We start from the raw sequence: 19,334 nt of genomic DNA on the forward strand, positions 1-19,334 counted from the left end.
AATTATGATCAAATGTGTACTGATTTGTAGGTAGCGTTGTGAATACGCTCCTCGGAGTCAACAACTGTGGGTCCCTGTCGGAAAACTTTTAACAAGCGCCTAGGAACTAAACTAAATTGAATTGTGCGGGATTTTCGAATCCGTGCTTTTGTAGTGGATTTCAATTGAAAACTTGATGTATAAATTTATTTTAGAGCAATATCAATAAACAATGGGCATATGTACTGACGTACTCGTATAAGTCCTATCTTATTTTATTTAATGTACCTTTATCAGATACAAATCACGGTTAGCCTATTAAGGTAAAAATCTATACTAAGGTAAAAGTCTAAGTGGCAAAAGTAAATGCAGCTTCTCCCTTCATTATAAATATTATAACTTTACACGTAGGCAAAGTAGCGGATATTTTAGTAGTTTTGTGCAAACTTAGAAGAACTTAAGGATATTAGCTGGTGACTTCACACCAGTTATTGGAATGAGAAAAGTTTCATAGACGGTCGTTATGATACGCTATTACCTAACACCAGTAAAAATGGAAATATAGTACCTATAAAATATTGAAATTGCAAAATCATATTAATAATTAAACCAGGACCATTGCGTGACATGTAATGTTATGTAAATGGCAGAATCGTTTTTATGTAAGTATACCTATGTTTCACCAAGTTGCTTGAAGTAAATGAATTTGAATTCGAATTTCCTATTATTTTAAAACTCCATTTTAATCTAGATATCTATCTAGATATCGACACGAAGACAGTAACGAGAAGAACTAAACCATTTTTTTAATCGAATTATTCAATTATATACCTACATGTACGTAGCCTTAAAATCGGTTCCCACTTAGTGTATGTACATATACACTATAATATATGTTGCGTGTTTTATTCAGCAGCAGGTTAAACACACAACTTCCAGAAGTTAAATTAACTTTTGACATTACGGTACGTGCGGAGTATTCAAACATTTAAATCAGGTATTATTTTCCCTTAACGAACTTCGTCGCCACACGAACAAACTTACTTGGAACTCATTATGCTTTATATTTCGAAGGGATTCAACGACTTGATCTTTCTGTAATTCACGCGTTTCAAAGTTATATTCATCTCGGTTATCCGTAAAATAGAACTTTTGAACGCGGTAAAACATTGACACGGATTACACGGAGTCACATTTGTTACGAGTATCTTAAAGCCAAAATAATCTTTCTACCCGCAGTTATAATACTTAGTATGATTGAATTTATAGTTCTACGAGTATTCATTAACATATTGGAAAACTCATCATGACCATTATTATCAATCGAACCCTAAATGCTGATCATGACATCATGTCCTCATGTTGAAGACCAGACTCCTACGTACTTAGGCGCCAAGCGCCCTGGACCCGGGTACGTCCTTAAACTACGTCCAAAAGAGAGGTATGGGCATTGTGAATGTCATCTCGCTTTGTGTGGTAGGGCACAGCCAGTGGATGTCATTCCAGATCTAGAGCAGTAAACTACATAACGGGAAATCAAAACTTTTTATCCGGAACACATGCAACTTTCCCAGGGAGGAAATGGCATAAACTTATAGCCACGGCAACACTTTCCTTGTTAAGTATATTCATGTCGCTGGGTTGCGAACTGCAAAAAGTTAAATTACCTTAGCTGTGTTTCTCGTTTGAGATCTAAGAACAAAGTTGGGTAAAACGTTGAGATCGTTTGCTTCCACCTTAACCTAACTAGACTTAGGCAAGTTAATGTTAGTTAAATTGGTTGATGATATTTAGCAAGTTGAGTTGACTTCCACGTGAGTACAGTTTTGTAGTTAGAAATAAAAACGCAATTAAATTACTATAAGGATCAGAAATTAATGATCAAGCATTTTAATAAGTACTATGCAACAGGTTATTTTGCCTCTACGCTGAAGAAAGAATAACTGTAGATTGAATTAATTATCAAATAGAAACTTATTTTTAGCCATTCTCAGTAAAGTTTTTCGATTTTACGGTTTCTTGTATATTTAGTCTGATGTTCCATCAAACGATATTGTAAAGTTAATATACTTTATCTAAATTCAGGAGTTCGCAAGAATTTGCATGGCTACAAATTCAGAGATAACATTTTGCGAACTCCTTAATTGTGTTAAGAGGAAAGGGGACGGCCATTTCTCCATACAAACGTAGTCCCCATTTTCCCCTCTGGATATTGACATCATGGAAAATATTTTTACACAATTTAATGTATAGCTATGCCCCTACGTTTTACTTTTTCGATTTTGTGCTGTCGTTTCTATACAACAAATTGTGTCAAAATATTTTCAATGATGTTATTATTCAGAGAGGAAAATGAGGATTTTTCGTAATCACCTTTTCATACCAACGTAGGTATGAAAAGGCGATTTCGTGCGGGTCCTCCACTTTCGTCTAAAGGATCACTACACAATACACGTTTAGATTTGATGTCATGATTAAATTTAACAGATTTAATTGCGCACTTGTGACTTCATGAAGTTCAATCCATCTACGTATTGTACGTCAAACAAAAAAATCTACGAGTATATATATGTCGCAGTACGATAGATAAAGCCGTTATATAGTTATAACCCTAGGGATATAATTATATGTCGTAACATAGTTATACGAAAACGATTCATTACTATCTTACTAATAGGAATAACAAACTAGTTTAACTAGAAAAACACTCGAATGTAAACGCTTCATACATAAATTATATTATATATATATATATATATATTATTTTATATAAAGGCACAATAAACAGACAACATTAGTTTTTTTTTACAATATTAATAAAGGTAGGTATTATATTAGAAGGCTATCCAAAATAAAGCATGCACAGCGAGATAAATATACAACGAGCAAGAACTATCCCAAAAAATATTAAAAATATCATAAAACAACACTAAATTACAAAATAATGTAAATTTCTGTAAAGTGTTTTAAATGTTATTATGAAGATTGTAAACTATATAAATAGACGTTAGAAGATTATTTATAAGACTGCAATTTTCAATCTCCAAAATAAAATAGTCAAGTACATTTTTACTGACAAGAAACTATAAACAAATGGCACCACGGTAAAAAAAAAAAAAAAGAAGCACTTTTTCTTCCTCGCGTTGTCCCGGCATTTTTTCCACGGCTCATGGGAGCCTGGGGTTCGCTTGAAAACTAAGCCCAAGATTTGGCGTAGGCACTAGTTTTTACGAAAGCGACTGCCATCTGACCTTCCAACCCAGTGGGTAAACTAGGCCTTGTTGAGATTAGTCCGGTGTCCTCTCGATGTTTTCCTTTCCCGAAAAGCAACTGGTAAATATCAAATTATATTTCGTACATGCGTTCCGAAAAACTCATTGGTACGAACCGGAATTTGAAACCGCGACTTCCGGATTGCAAGTCGTACGTTCATATCTCTAGGCCACCATCGCTTACAAAATAAAGAAGCACTATTTAATCATAATTCCCAAATTGCTTCCTCTTGAACTGGTTGGAGCTCAGTTCAATTTGTCAAACTTGAGATTAAACGGCAAACTTTAGAATACAACAAAAGGAAAATAAAATTACCCACAAAGCTGCTTATTTTACGAAAATGTAAAGTTTTACTTTTAAATACATATAGATTAAGAATACTTAGCAGAAAACAATAAATGTGACGATTTCAACCAAAAATGACCACATTTTCGGTTGTCGATAAGGATGAATTCCAATTGAAGCTATATGGAAATAGCTCCTTATTGACTACCGACAATAAGTACCCTTTTGGTTGAAATTGGCACTAATAATTGCTTAAATAGCTCAAAACATTACTTAATTTGACATCCGTATACTTTTGTTTCAGACTAACAGTACCAGGCCAACCAATGATACAGTTACCAAGTGACAAAGAGGATGAAGAAGAAAATGGTACTAGATTTAGAAGAACCGGTTCAGAACGACTCCGGGACGGCGCGAAAGCCTTGCTCAGACGTGTAGAATCTCTCAAAACCAGGAGAAGAAAAAGGCAAAACAGAACCGAAGTCATCGTCTCCTCTCCCCATTTTTTAGATACACAAACAGATCGATATCCAGATTTAAATTATATTGATATGACTCCTACAACTCCTACAGCGTTTCCTTTCCCAGATTTTGCCAGTTCTCCTTTACATGCACCAGCTATTCGAACTCAACCTCCTTCTCCTATGACCATTATGCCACCATCTCCCATCGCTCCGCTGGAGCAGTCCTTTGTTTTAAATCCTCCTTTTGGTGACGATAGCTCTAGTTATGCCTCAGATGGAAGTATGGGGTCAAGTAATAAGAGTTCTAAGTCAAAATTAGGAAAGGCGAAGCGCATTTTTCACAGAGGGATCAAGAATGATGACTCCAGTGCACTGAGTGACTCGGAATGTCAACCGGCCAGCTGGAGGCATAATTATTACAGAGATCATAATACTCATCACAATACTGAGGCAAGTATATAGTTAATCTTAGGTACCCTTACTCATTAAGTAACAGCTACTAAATAATTTCACCTTGTAAAAAAAAATGCAACCTTAATACTTACCTGTTTTAAAATGATCGACTTTTGCTTCAGGTGTACGTGGAACCTCCGTCACCAATAGAACTGAAGCCAGACCCGGCGGTGCTCAAGGAGGTCCAGAAGTCCCCTGGACACACAACGCATAGACGACAGGCTATTCGCACCAGCTCTCTAAACCTGGGGAAAGACGGACAGAAGTAAGCAATTTTTATGACATAAATGACATAATGAGGTAGAAATAATGCCCAAACTATATGTATACGGAGTTTATACAGAAAAAAATAAATTGGAATTTATTGTTGACAGTAGATATAAGCTGTTGGTTGTTAGTACATCCACACCGCAGTGGAGCAACGTTGAGCAACACTGTGCATGTGTGCAACACGGTAACTTAGCTAGTTCAAACGTTCACTGGCGGTGTGGAATTTTGGATATACTTTAACGTTAGTATTTTATATTGCTAAGTATTCTTTTTGGAACGTTCTAAGCAGCATTTGTCGTATGATTACGGTTATTTTATTACCACTTTAAAGTTAATTACGAGTTAATACTCGTTATACTATCAGAACGGAAATTGCATGCATTAAAATAGTAATCTAAGTCTAGAATAGAAGTATATTTATTAATAAAATACTTTTTTTCAGTACTGACGTTGATGTTTACTGGAAACCTGTTACAAACTTTTAATAATCGATTAGTGGTGAGGTAGTTCAAAGCATTTAGTTTCTACATGATTTTGCCAAGTTCAGGAGTTATTTTAGCTGACGTAAATTTACTAGACTAACTTATTACACCACCGTGAGCCATTTTTAAACATCTACTAAAGCCAAGACTAATTGCACCTTTAGTTTAGCTCCATTATCCTACAAAGGTTCTCGTTAACGCGTTTAAGATATTCGCATGGTAATTATGTCGTGACGGATTACCTCCTCGGACAAAACGCACCATGTGCTTAGTTTTTCTATAGTACTTCAACCAATTTAGAACTTTGTGATTTTAATGCATTTATAAGTAATAGACAACAACGAGTAGTAAAAGTCGCGATTATCTACACCGCCTACTGCCTTTTAGAAGGATACGTTTCAGCTTGGCTGACCTGTATGGGTAAATGACCTTTTAGTAATTTCCTTTTCTTTACTACATTATATCAGCCAGTTTAAAAACTGATGATAAACTATAGAATTTTGTCACTGTTGCACATATGCCTCTGAATTATTAAGATGTACTAGTCTTAATAAAAAAATAGTAATTAAATGAATTGAAATCTACTGTGTAAATACCATTAAACTGCTATCATACGGACCATGAAACATTACTTTGATCTTATTTTTAATTAACAAAGTTGTCTGATAAATGATAATATTAATTGGGATTTCGAATAGCGCAACTGAAAGGTCTAAGAATAGAAGGGGATGATGTTTTAAACTTAGATAAAGTCCAAAGTACCCAAACGGCTTTGTTTGTGTACTTTAAGCTTAATTGTTAAATTTAATGGAACTGATAAGTAAAACAACTTCAATAATATTTAAAGTCGCTATATATATTTCAGATTTAGGGACAGAAGCTTGAAGAGAGACAAATCAGCATCGAGGAGCTCTGAACTCGAAGGCAGTCCTAATTCTGCGGGGTCACGGTCTCATGACGGCGACCAGGATGACGATGATGACAGCGTTGACATGAAATCTAAAAAGTAGGTCCTATTGTTTTCTATTTCAAATAAGGTTAGGTTGAATAAGAGAAAATATGGGGCAGGAGAAACACTAGTAGGTAAAATAAACAGAGATACATAAATATATTATAAAAACTAAATTAGATGATAACACTAAAAATGAAACTAATGTATAAATAAAATTAACTTAAAAATACGTAGAAGGACTTTCCTCATACGGCTTCTCCCGCCCCGAGCAAAATAAAATACGTTTCTCTTACCCCTGACCTTACCGGTTTTTTTATGGGATGTTAGATGTAACGAGACAATAACTAATGTATGTACTTCTTAATTGTAAATGATCTGAAAGTAGTTCTTATGATAAACGTATCTTTCCAGAAATAACATTCAGAGGTGGTATTCATTCCGGACGACTACGCTAAACGGTGGCCCCAAAGCCCACAATACCCTGCAGCCAATAACCAATCAAAAGGATCCGGAGGCCTATTGTAAGTAATCTTTTAATTATGTGGTAGGTATTGTAATTATTACCTTTCACTTAAAAAGGGCATTCGATTAACTGTTTTATTACGTTATAGATGGAGAACTTGCTTCGGAAATAGGTTTGCCATTTGTAGAGTTACGAATTTTAATTACTCGATCCGGGCTCCCGGCATTTGTTCGTTGGTGGAGCTAATAATAGCAGTCCAGCAAAAGTTTTGCAAAATATTATTTTTAAATATTAATTTTGCCATTCATCTTGGTTAACTCATGCATACCGTTAAAAAGTCCCCATCTTTGCCACTTAATGGTCGATCTGGATCTAATCTGGACCTAATCTGAGATAGAATAGACTTACTCGGTCCAATATTATTGACCGACCGTTAGCGAAGGTCTCCGTTCCAGCTTGACCAAAAATGCTTTCGTATGTCCGGATGTTCTCCTCACGTCGCAAATCTCCACAGATTATAGAAAAATTTTATGAGCAGGTTCGATAAAAAAAAAATTGTCGATCCAGTTTTTAGAATTTTTCCAAAATGGCCGAGCCATGCATGTATTCAGTATTAAGTTATGCTCGCGAGGTTAACAGCTCACAGACTAATTAAAAAAATATAGGTTACTACTGCTGATTTTTCCTGTGTTTTTCCTTTTCAGTGTCGCGACCGATGTCATCTCTGTCCTGCGGGCAGCTGCACATCTTGCGAAAATTGGCACTGCTTCGACTCACAGCATGTATGGAGCGGTACTGCCCTTCACACAAGTCCGGTTGGAACTGGGAACTACCAAAGCTAATTAGAAAGATCAAGACTCCTGATTATAAAGGTACCTTAACAGACTAGAACTACATATATACCTTTTTTTTATAGCCTACATTGTGTCCCACTGCTGGGCAAAGGCCTTCCGTGTCTTCCGCCAACACTCGGCACGGCTTTGTGCATGCTCCCGCCAGTTGCCACAAAATAAGTTTAGGTCGTCTCGCCATCTAATTTTTAGCCTGCCTCTGCCTCGGGTGATCTGTGGTGCCTATTCGGTCGCTATTTTGGCCCATCTGTCCGGGTGCATCCTACAGATTTGTCTGAGATACTACATGGATGATATATCGTTACTATAAGAGAATAAATAACACAAACCTTTATAAAATGTATGTTGTTTCACTTTAAGAACGACTTATTAAAATCCTTACCATCTCTTTTGAATGCTAACTTTTTAAGTCTACCCACATTATTTTAGCTGTGTTTAGGTATAAAAAGATTCTAGCCTGTGTAATAGGTAGGTACCTAATCTTGAATCTTTTATATATTCCAACAAATTGTTTTTCAGATAAAACCGTTTTCGGCGTGCCTCTCACCGTGTCGCTGCAGAGGACAGGTCATTCTTTGCCGAAGCCCATACAGTGCGCACTCAATTGGCTGAAAAACAATGCCCTCGAACAGGTATGTCATGCTATTGTCGCGTTTCAGTTTTATGTTCGATTTATTTATTACACTTTTGTAAGTTAAAGCGGTTTGGAACATACTAATTGTATTTTTACTTTAACTCCTGTAAGCAGCAGTATTAGGTAGGTAGTATAGTTGAGCAGCGCAACTTCATAGTACCGTTGTTATGTATTATGCCTACTTATTTTTAAAACTTAAATTGGTTATTTTTAGAATAATTGAAATTCGACATTTTGTGTTTCCACATCACAATTGCCAAACGGTACAAAATCGATGCTAAAACGGTACAAAACTGATAACTAACCAACCAATTGACCGTTATAGATGATTGAATGGACTTCAAAAAGTCCTTTGTTTGAAGTATATTTAAACACAATTAATTATAACGGACTTTGTCGTCACCCTTTACTGGAGATTGTTTGGAAGTTAAGATTTTGTTTAACTCATCTTATTGATGTCAATTATTAATTAGTAAATTTATTTAGGCCCTCGTGGGCAGAAAATGAACAACATTATCGTAATTTCCGGTTCTAAAATGGTTTCCTTATTCACCGGAATGACAATTATGGCAAGAATGGGAGGGTAAAGTTTTTGTATGGATATCTATTCTATACCTTTGTCATGCCCTATAAATGTTTGAATGGTTTAATGCGTAAGGATCTAAGGATGTCTTTAGACTGCTCAAGAGTTTACTCAGAATCAATACAACAACTGTACACATATATGTTGCTCTTGACCACATGTACTTTTTTTCTTAACATGTTTAATGCAAAATAATATCATTTCCAGATGGGTATCTTCCGAAAAGCCGGTGTAAAGTCAAGAATAGCGAAGCTACGCACATTAGTCGAAAGCGCAGGGGCCGTGAACGCCGCCTTCGCTATTGAGAACATGAACACAGTGGACCCTCACCAGTCAAGCCTGAACTTCGACGGCGCCCAGGCCCACGACGTGGCCGATATGGTGAAACAGTACTTCAGAGAGTTGCCTGATGCGCTGCTGACAAATAAGCTTAGTGAGACCTTCATTGCGATATTTCAACGTGAGTAAAACTTCAGTACTGGAACATTACATATTTGATATTACCTACATGAAATTGTTCATCATAGTTTTAATTTTGTGTATTATTTCCAGACGTACCAGAACCTCTCAGGCCCGACGCAGTACAGTGCGCATTACTCTTACTACCTGAAGAACACTTAGAGGCATTACAGTCACTACTCATATTCCTTGCCGAGGTAAATAAACTACCTATACCTATCTCTCGCACATTTCCCATGAGGCGGTCAGAGTAAACTGATCGATGGCGTTGCGATTTGTTGGCGTTCCATATACATATAGAGTACCAAGAATCTCCATTTGAATCAGTCATGAGTCATAAATACACGTTTCATATGTTCACAGATATATCTGTTATTTTCTGAAGGTAACGTTTCTACCTTGTTCAAAAAAATAGTTTCATTATAGGTACTTGCAGTCTTATGTAAAAGTTAAAACATACCTACTTAATCTATGTGTAAAGAATCACAGTTCCAGAATTGTTTTCATTGGACTAAAACCACTTATGTGACGAGTAAGTAGGTACGATCCACCGATTATTAGTGGTATGTGCTGATATGTAAGCTTTATTAAATTTTTCATGTTGGTAGCTAAATTCTTAATAGGTACTGGCAAACTTACAGGTTGCGGAGCATTCGGCGGTGAACCAGATGACAGCGTCCAACTTGGCTGTATGTTTGGCCCCCACGCTGCTAAGGCTTCATCACGCGCCGCCTCAGACTGGTAGTACGAAGGAAGGAAATTCAAATCGGTAAGACAATCGGTTCTGAAAGTATACTTATTTAGCCATTTTTAACATGGATATCTTGGCTATTGAACATTTCTGTGGTGCATTTTATAAAACGCTAACGGCTACAGTTTTTAAAGTGAATTGCAAATCATTAAAAATGTTTAAAACCAAGTTGAAGAAATATATCAGTGATAATGTATATTAAGTATCATCCACTAGCTGGATGTGATTGTAAACCACGTATGAAATTGTATATAGTTTAAGCTCATTGTAAGTGAACTTTTGTTCTTTATGAGTAATAAAAATCTTTAAACCCAAGTGTAAAGCGGCTACACTGCCCAAACTGCTCTTAGCTATTGGTCAAACGCATACTAAGAATCTCCATTTGAATCAGCCGCCATCCATTTGAATTTGTCAAAAGCCGTTTTACATCTGTAAATTTGGAACTTTCAGTTTCATAAAATAAGATCTGGAAGAGGAATATCGGATAGATGGAACATGAATCTGAACATTTACATTTTATTCCAGAATGGTGATAGAAAGTGTGGCCGATCAGCGGCAAATCAGCGAAAGTCGCGCAGCTCATGCATGTCTCCTGCTACTCATTCAGAAGCATCAGCAGTTGTTCCTGGCGCCAGCGGACATGCTGGCGCGGTGCAAGTTCAACTATTTCGAGGAGAGTGTGCCTGTGAGTAATGTTAACTACTGTCATTATTTGTGTAGGTTGGGTAAGGGGTTCTAGGACGTGACAACGTGCGTCTATATCCATTGGCAATGACAGTTACCTCAAAACAGGTAGTTTGGATAGCAGTCGAATAACAGCGCTCCTGATGGTCAAGGCCCTTGAGAAACCACCGAGATTGATGATAGCGGTATCGGCTCAACTAGCCAGCCTTAAAAAAAGCGGAATTTTTAAAGACATGGAATAATGACGGATTTTTTGGTCATTGCAGGTTGCGCTAGAAGAATTAGGAGCAGATTTCAACCAAGACTGGAAAGGTTTTCAACAAGCCTGCATTAAAGCTTTACTAAAAGAAGCCAAAGAAAAGTAAGTCAAATTCAGATATAGGACCTACTTTCATTCACTTGGCGTCGATATTTACATGTGTAACTAACGTAGACCTGTTCTCTTAGAAATCTTTTGTCAGATACTGGTATTTATCATAGTTTTAACTTTTCTCGTGCTTTTTTAGAATCTGTGGCCGTTCAGGAAAGAGGTGAGAGATCGGTGTTCTAGAACGTCTGCCATCTTCATTTCCATTGATGTAGCCTTTTATGGAATGTCTGCTTTGTACTGAAAGAATAGCATTGAATAGAAGTATTCATACATTTTCGGAATAATAGCCTCGGCATGTAAGCTTTTTTACCTTTCGTTAATGTCACGTTAATGGCTACCTACACAGTCATGAATTGTACGCCTGTTATCTTGTGAATGAGTCTGAAGCCAGCTGGTTATGAATTCGCCATTCAACTTTATAAACCTAATTTGAAGCACACAAATTAAAGTTAAGAGAATATTTTTATATCACCACGATTTGATGCAATATCTGCTCACGATTCAGTTCAGAGTAGACATAGTAAAAAATACTAACTTTGGCACATCATTTTCATTTGTAGTGGCCACTTAGGTGTTTTTGTTTATTGTTTCTTCTGTGAACTAGTTAGTGTCTTTGACTTCTTAGGACTCATTTAATGATATGCAGCAAAAATAAGACTTTCTCTTATTAAATTTATATTTTTTATATTTGTATATTTTTTTCTGGTTAAAGACATTTTTTTTTTTTTATTTACTCAAAAGAAATTTACATTTCACTTAATGAGTAGGTTGTATACAATATTAGACACAATAAATAGTTATGACGATTCGTATATATTTTTTTAAATCTCAAATGATATTAAATCATGATAGTTGATAATTTCACAATAGGTACGAGTACAAATCTCATAATAAAGTCGTCCTTAAAAGCATTTTTCAATCTCGGTGGGTAGGGTGACAGGTGTCATCTCCATTACGACCTAAAAATGCCAATGTCTCGCAAAATTGTTTTGAAATTACACCTGTCAGCGTACCCATCGAGTTAAAAATACTATAGAAAGAAGGTAAGGGATCTTGATGTGTATTTTTTAAACAGTTTTGAAAAATAATAAGTCACAGTAAATATGTAACAATTATATATCATTAACGATTATTTTCATTCTCTTGATTTTTTAAGTAATATAAACTAATTTTTTTAAATCGTTTTTCAATAATTTTCATTAAAACACGTCAAGATTGTTAACTTTATCTCTAATGCTAAAGAAAATAACTATAGGTATACCTACCAGAGTCTAGTAAATAATATTACTAGTCTCTTAAGAAAAACTCGTACTTCAAATTTGTCAGCTAATGTAGGTGGCGCTGTACGGTTTCGTCATTATGCAGTAACTTTGGTTATCAAATGTTGACGTTTAACAATTTAGTTACAACAAAACATATAGCGCCGTACGTCCATCTTCTTTTACTGCCAACACGACACACGCACACACACACACACGATTACACACGATTTGTTCTTAGTCTTAATGAATTTGTACTATCTATAGATCGTGTCATTCACAGAGTCGCATGCCTTGACTCATATTGTCATGATATTAAAGGTTAGATTTGACAAATCTGCTTGTCATCGTGGATGACACGAACTATAATACTTCTTATGCAATAAAGGAATTTAGGAATTGAATCAAACAAAATACAAATAGGAATAACACGTAACACGGTATTAAACATATTTAAAATCGAGTCTATCGCGAATTTATTTTGTTACCTTTATTTTAGACGTTTCAACGAAGGTTTCACTGGTCGTGGTTGCGAATAACTGATGTCCCAGCAAAATGATAAACTAGAGATTTGTGTAACTACCCGCCGATTTTAAATGTTTCAAAATGTGTTCAAAATGCGAAACTTTAGTTAAATGTAAACACGGTGTTCATGAAAAATTACGGAACCTTAAAAGGAAACCATGCAGTAACAGCAACAGGTTTAACTGACCATCAGTAAACGTTAAATATTGGTAATAAGGTTTAGGAATTGTGAACGATGGTACCAATATACCATGCAACTTCCAGAACGAGAGGATGGATGTCAGTGTCCGGGGCAGCGCCTCACGTGGAGTTGTGTTGCAAGAAGGTCGGCGACGGACACCCTCTGCGGCTGTGGAGGGCTACCACGGACGTGGAGGCACCGCCGCAGGAAGTTATGCAGAGGTTCGTGTCATCGTATTTACTGCTAACCCTCTGGCTTCCTTTGAAAATCATTGCCACAGAAAGTAAAATCGCCTTACTCCTGTTCCTAGTACCCATTCATAACTTGATATAATATTTAGTACCTACACGACCTGATTGTTTTAAATTAACCCTTTGAACGCCACGCCTATAATATAACGCGACATTGTAAACCTTATCGAAATGCACGAAGAACCAGATAAAGCGCTAGCTAACGGAGAGGAATAGGATCAAATACTTTTGAATTTGGTTTTTGAGTTTTGTGATTAAGAACGAAGCCATATATAAAAACCTTACCAGAACCTTACAGCTTAGATTACGTGCTCACATGCTAATTTTCATGTATTATAGAATTCTTCGCGAGCGTCACATCTGGGACGACTCGCTGGTGAAGTGGCGGGTCGCTGAGAAGCTAGGCACGAACGCAGAGGTGTTCCAGTACATAACCGCCTCGAGCATCAACCTGCCGCCAAGAGATTACTGTGTTTTAAGGTACTAATAGTCTTTATAAAAAAGTTATTTTTGATCAGTTTTGAATGCTTGTTCCGCCCATCATTGATTCAGCTACCTACTCACGGTTGGAGGGAACAAGGAAAAAAGGTTGCACGCACAACTCATCACAAACCTATTGGATTAGACATGACGAGGTGATATAACGTCATGGGTTGTTATGACGTTACAGCTTAGAACAGGAAAATGTGTTGATGCCTATATAGTGGTCATTGGAAAAATAACGTACAAAACGAACAATTAAATAGTATAAGTAAAGTCATTATCAAACTGCAATATAAGCACACGAAAAAGAAAAAAGTGTAATTCACTTAAACATATTGCGCATTTTTTTCGTAACTTACGCTTCACCAGCACCATCACTATGCTATATAATTTTAAATCTTATTAGCGTTTTTTACGATTTATGTCCGAGCGAAGCGAAGATTTCAGGGTGCCTAGCCAATGTGCCAATAATTTCCGTCCCGTAGCGAACGAAACGCTAATGCCTCTGTCGCTCTGATATAGAAGAGTGATAAGAGAGAGATGATCGTATCGTTCGCTACGGCGCAAACAATTGGCATCGTCCGGCTGTTCTCCTCTACACTTCGCATTTTTCAACTGATTCGACTGAAATTTTACCAGCCAGTTCTGAGTATAATTATATGGACCGTTTTATTTAATAATTCTATCGTTTTGAATTATTACTTAAAATTTTTAGATTTTCCCTAAATGAAGGAGCGATATCTACAGCTCAGAGAAAATTAGAGAATAGGCAATTCGAAAGTTTTACAGTCCTCTAGTCTATACATATGATTACAGCTCCTTGATATTAACCTATCTGTGCACTCAATGTAACACCTTTTTCCCAATAAGTGTTTTCAATCGTTGATTATTTTATTTTTAGATCCTGGCAGCAAGGCGGCGGTGGCGGCGGTTGGTGCGCGGTGGCCGAGACGTCGGTGGCGCACGGCAACCAGCCCACCGACGGCTCCCGCGGCGTGGTGCTCGCGTCGCGTTACCTCGCGCAGCCGGCCGGCAAGGGCCGCAGTCGACTGGTGCATCTAGCCAGAGTTGACACTATGTAAGAATCCAATCCGTTCATAACTTAGGCACTTATATCATCGTTAGATATCTTTTTAAGCCTTCTTGGTGCTGCTCTGCTAGTAATCACTCTTCACCTCAATAACCTACATCAGTATGCGTGATATGTTAAGCTTTTTTTTTTTGTTTGCAGGGGGCGCACTACAGAATGGTACAACAAATGCTACGGTCACATATGTGCGTTATATTTGGCTCGAATCCGGGCCTCGTTTAAGCACAACACCGAAGGACCAGAGTCGAATGTATGATCCAAGCATTCCACTTAAGCCGGCTATGTAGGGCCAGCTTAAGTTTGACGTGAAGGGACGTCAGTGTGTATATAGCCTTATTTTAAAGGCATAATTTTAGCCTTCGGGGAAATCCTAGAAACAATGCAGACTCGTGCATCATGAGATGTCTCAATGTAGTTGATACATCATAGTTTTTAAACACAAGGGAATTACTTACTAAGAATATTAAGGATGTAAAATTGTTATTACTCATTGTACAGAAGGGACTTTTCTTGTAATTGTTGTAAGAATGTACGTGAGAGTACAAATGCGATATTACTTCGAGAAACCCAGGTGTTCTATGGACCGTTAAATAAATTAATAAGATTCAGCAACCATTGTTACGCTTTGAACGTGAAATCGATCATTTTCATGTGATAATTATTCAAGTAAAATAATTAGCACATTATAGAAATATATTTGATCACTTGACTAAACTACCAACGTCCTATTTCTGTTTCCTCAAAATACGGCTGCACTGAACTGCATTAAACTGATTATTTTAATATTTCCCAAGCCCATTGTATATAATAAGTAATGTAAGTTTATGTCAGTTTCCGTTTCCTGTTCCATGACAAATATACAATTAATATTATCCTTTTTGCCCGACATAGCTAAACAAATATATTGCAAGTTATATAATAAAGTTACAGTAAGCAAAACAAAAACATATGCGTCTACAGTATCTATTGATAAAATATATATCTTAAGACCTGTAACTTATTAAACCGCTGGAGACGGTGTTTAATATATATTTGACATTGTTTTTTGAAGTTACTTAACTAAGCTAAAACATATGTAACTTGATGTGGTGTACAGTTTAAACCTGAAGATCTGGACATATATTTATAAGTCTCAAATATATTAATAGTAGGTATACCGAGAAAAAGGACTTGGGCGTCTTCACATTCTGAGACTGTTCCATAAATCTGAAGTTATTCTTAAGAAATACGAAGACGACACAAGTGTGTAGCTCCTAAAATTGTTTTGTACGGTATGACCTATGATATTCATGTGTGTTTTTTGTAAATTTGTGCGAGTGACCAAAATTATAATCTTCTATATGTGTCTGGGTGTAATGCATAATAAAATAGTTGTAAGATGAATGTTCAATACCTACCTCCATATTCAAGATTGTTTTGCCCTAGTTAAATTCCCTAGTAAAGGGACCTACCAAAAAGCCTGAACTATATTTAATAAAATTAGTTAATCTGTAATTAGTTATATTTTAAATTACCATCGTGATGTTAGTTTCCCCATGGTGCATACAATATTAAGATTAAATATGTTAAAGTATTGAAATTAACAATCTCAAATACTTGCGGATCACTTTACCATACCTTCGTGTTAATGTTGTTGTTACATATCACTAGTCATATATATATAAATAAATAACAATAAATATATGAATTTTAAACACATAATAACTGTACCTGTCCTGTGTTCAGGAATAGTATTAAAATGTATTTAGGTATGATATATTCATTAATATTACTAATTAATATAATATATAAATAAATATTGAATCCTTTATGATATTTATGGATACACTATAAAATTAATAATAGTCAATGTGTATATTAAAAAAAAAAAAAAACTAATGTCGGTTGACATTTTTATATGTAAAAAGTCTGAATATAATTGTATATATAAATCATTAGTGTATTTAGTTACTTTTCATCACAATTATCTTTATGAGAGTATTTTAGAAAAACATATTTTTCAGCACAAGTTTTATTAAACCGAATCCTTAGGTGAAATAAAAAAAAGGATATAGTTTAATACATTTCATATTACACTATCAAATATTTAGAGATAATAGTAAAAAGTTATATTATGTGTTTCATAAAATGGGTTATAAAATATAAATGACTAATTTCATTAACATCAAGCAAATAAAAGTTATTTCTGTATTGTGAATTTTTAAATACCTCAGATTACCGTAAAGTGGCCAGTATTGCACATTTTGCTTAGTTTATTACTTTTGTTAATAACAAATGACGTAATAAATACAAATCGTTTTGAACTATTATTATGAAACACACTATATATTTTCCTTTACTTTTCCTGCGGAAAACAAATTCAAACCAAAAAATCACATTATGAAGATACTTTATAGTATAGAATAAATAATATAAATACATATAGATTAAATATTTGTATATATATAATTTACATAAAATAATGGATCTTTAAGTACCTAGGTATCATTGTAATCTCAATTTTAAAAGGGTCTAGCTAGTCACATTCTTACTACATGTATTTCAATATACGGAAACTTTGAAGTTGTGCAGTAGGACTGTGAGAATTGCCCTTCATATTACTATAAATTAGTTACCTGCCAAAAACACAGTATATTTGCGAGATATGTTGACATTGCAATATAGTCACATAATGACTATTGTAGTTAAAATCTGGAAAGTATTTGACAATATTACAAAAATGACCAGTGGTTTTCAGATACTGAAGTAAATAAACCTATTAAAATTATTCTTATACAATGTAAATTATAACTTATGATCAAAATAACGTACCAAGTTCAAAATATCATTATAGGTGATCACTAATGTACACGTGTATAGTCAGCATCAAATAGACAGTCATAGCTAAAGAGGCCAAATGTATTAAACCATCCTTTTATTCCTATGGTAACAAAGCTGTACTGTAATATGTTTAGCTACTTTAGCTAAGATTATCTATGTTATGCTGACTGTACAGTTTATTTTGAGCAACAAATAGAAATTGTTTGCTACCGTTAAAATGTATAGTCAACCAGGACAAATGCGTCACTTGGTGTAATATATTTTCGAAACGCAACATATTATAACTTATAACTATTATGTTCGAAACGTAACATATCTACGAGTATTATAGCTGTCTACATCAAAACTTCGGTGACCATACTTCGAACATCGAGTGTTGGAATAGTTCTAAAATGTTCCGTTTAGATATCTTCAATAGATGCATTTAACCCGACTGACGCATTTATCCCGGCTGACATTTTCATTCCGCATTCATTCCAACCCACAAAAATATTCGTTTTAAAAGTTGGATTACATTTTTTTTCTATCAGGTTTAGGAATATATATTACATTCAGATTCAGCATCAATATTATGGCGTAGGCAGGTTACATTTACACATGCACATGCAACTGGTTTTACATATATAGCAAATAAGTTATTGAAATATTCACCGTTAATACTCCAAAATGTCTGTTATATTAATGTGTAAAATAATTATACCTTATTGCATTGTGATTTTACTCTATATGAAATATATGGACCATTACTGTGAATTGACAAAGTTTTATTTTTGGCTGAGTGAAAGTGCACTTTTTGTGAGATAACCAAACAGAGATCGGTGGGGGTGAGCTGTTTTTACGTCATTAATGTCATATAGCTGTGTCTTGTAGATGTTAATATGGATATGGAGTATACATACATATATAAATATTAAAAGAAGACAAGACTGAAATGATTAAACTAAACGTAAAATTCATTACAAAACGAGTGCTAAGCTTTATTATTTATTGTACATTTAATTTTCTGTGCTAGTGTAATAAATAACTATAAGTTTTTCTATATTTTGAATTTTTAATTTGTTTCGCCTTGAGTTTTATTTGAGCTTCATTTGTATATAGAAAAAGATCTTTCTACATCCACTGATGTGAGTGTAGTGAAATGGATATACAATAATAATTATATTTTCTAAGGAAGCTTGCTTTAATACTAGATGAAACTTTTTTCTCACTTAAGCAGAAAGCTGTGCAAAATAGATTAATCACATTCCGTGGGTTTTGATTGCGACGTGACGTGAAGGCAGCTGAAATAAAATTATTTTCTCCAATATACTCGGAAATGTTCACCTTATTGTAGCAAAAATAGTACGGGAAGTTCTTCGTTATGGTCAAACACAAATTAAAAAAATTCAAACCATTATTGTCGTGTTTTAGCGGACGGAAAAGTTATTACTGTATTGTTTTTTTACTTTTTAAAAAACATGTATCCACTAAGAAAAACGCATACAGCCAATTAATATATGTAGCTGCGGGCCGCGTCTACACGGTCAGCATCATTTCAAGCTATAGGATTGAGTCGTGTATGATAGTGCGAATACTGCTTAATAAAATCAAAGACTATATAACTTTTATATTTTTTTAAGGATCTCATGCGTGCAGATACAGCTATATTGCACAATTATATTGAATAAGCGAATATTGAATGGTACTGAATGGCAGAATAGTTGCCAGTTGCCTTTAACGTTTAAAAAATAATTAAAGCAGGAAATTGATTTTGACGTTTTTGATGTGAAGGT

At 35.1% G+C, this 19,334-nt stretch overlaps 1 protein-coding gene across 3 annotated transcripts in view; it reads left to right on the forward strand.

Annotated features, from left to right (window-relative positions):
- The window catches only part of LOC133534403 (rho GTPase-activating protein 7), a 345,027-nt gene extending 326,712 nt beyond the window's left edge, over window positions 1-18,315 (forward strand). For 2 of the 3 annotated variants that reach the window (XM_061873495.1, XM_061873496.1), the window contains exons 6-20: window positions 3,842-4,451; window positions 4,577-4,719; window positions 6,072-6,212; window positions 6,570-6,679; window positions 7,326-7,493; window positions 7,992-8,104; window positions 8,897-9,149; window positions 9,242-9,345; window positions 9,790-9,917; window positions 10,425-10,584; window positions 10,850-10,944; window positions 13,002-13,139; window positions 13,509-13,649; window positions 14,554-14,730; window positions 14,884-18,315. In XM_061873495.1, coding sequence (XP_061729479.1) covers window positions 3,842-4,451; window positions 4,577-4,719; window positions 6,072-6,212; window positions 6,570-6,679; window positions 7,326-7,493; window positions 7,992-8,104; window positions 8,897-9,149; window positions 9,242-9,345; window positions 9,790-9,917; window positions 10,425-10,584; window positions 10,850-10,944; window positions 13,002-13,139; window positions 13,509-13,649; window positions 14,554-14,730; window positions 14,884-14,998 — 2,596 coding nt within the window. In that variant the 3' untranslated portion in view covers window positions 14,999-18,315. Of the gene's footprint in view, window positions 1-3,841; window positions 4,452-4,576; window positions 4,720-6,071; window positions 6,213-6,569; window positions 6,680-7,325; window positions 7,494-7,991; window positions 8,105-8,896; window positions 9,150-9,241; window positions 9,346-9,789; window positions 9,918-10,424; window positions 10,585-10,849; window positions 10,945-11,089; window positions 11,646-13,001; window positions 13,140-13,508; window positions 13,650-14,553; window positions 14,731-14,883 lie in introns of those variants that run through there. The other variant, XM_061873497.1, reaches the window with a different exon arrangement.
- The last annotated feature ends 1,019 nt before the right edge of the window (window positions 18,316-19,334 follow it).

The sequence above is a fragment of the Cydia pomonella genome, chromosome 2, assembly GCF_033807575.1.
Source record: "Cydia pomonella isolate Wapato2018A chromosome 2, ilCydPomo1, whole genome shotgun sequence".
Classification (NCBI taxonomy): Eukaryota; Metazoa; Arthropoda; class Insecta; order Lepidoptera; family Tortricidae; genus Cydia; species Cydia pomonella.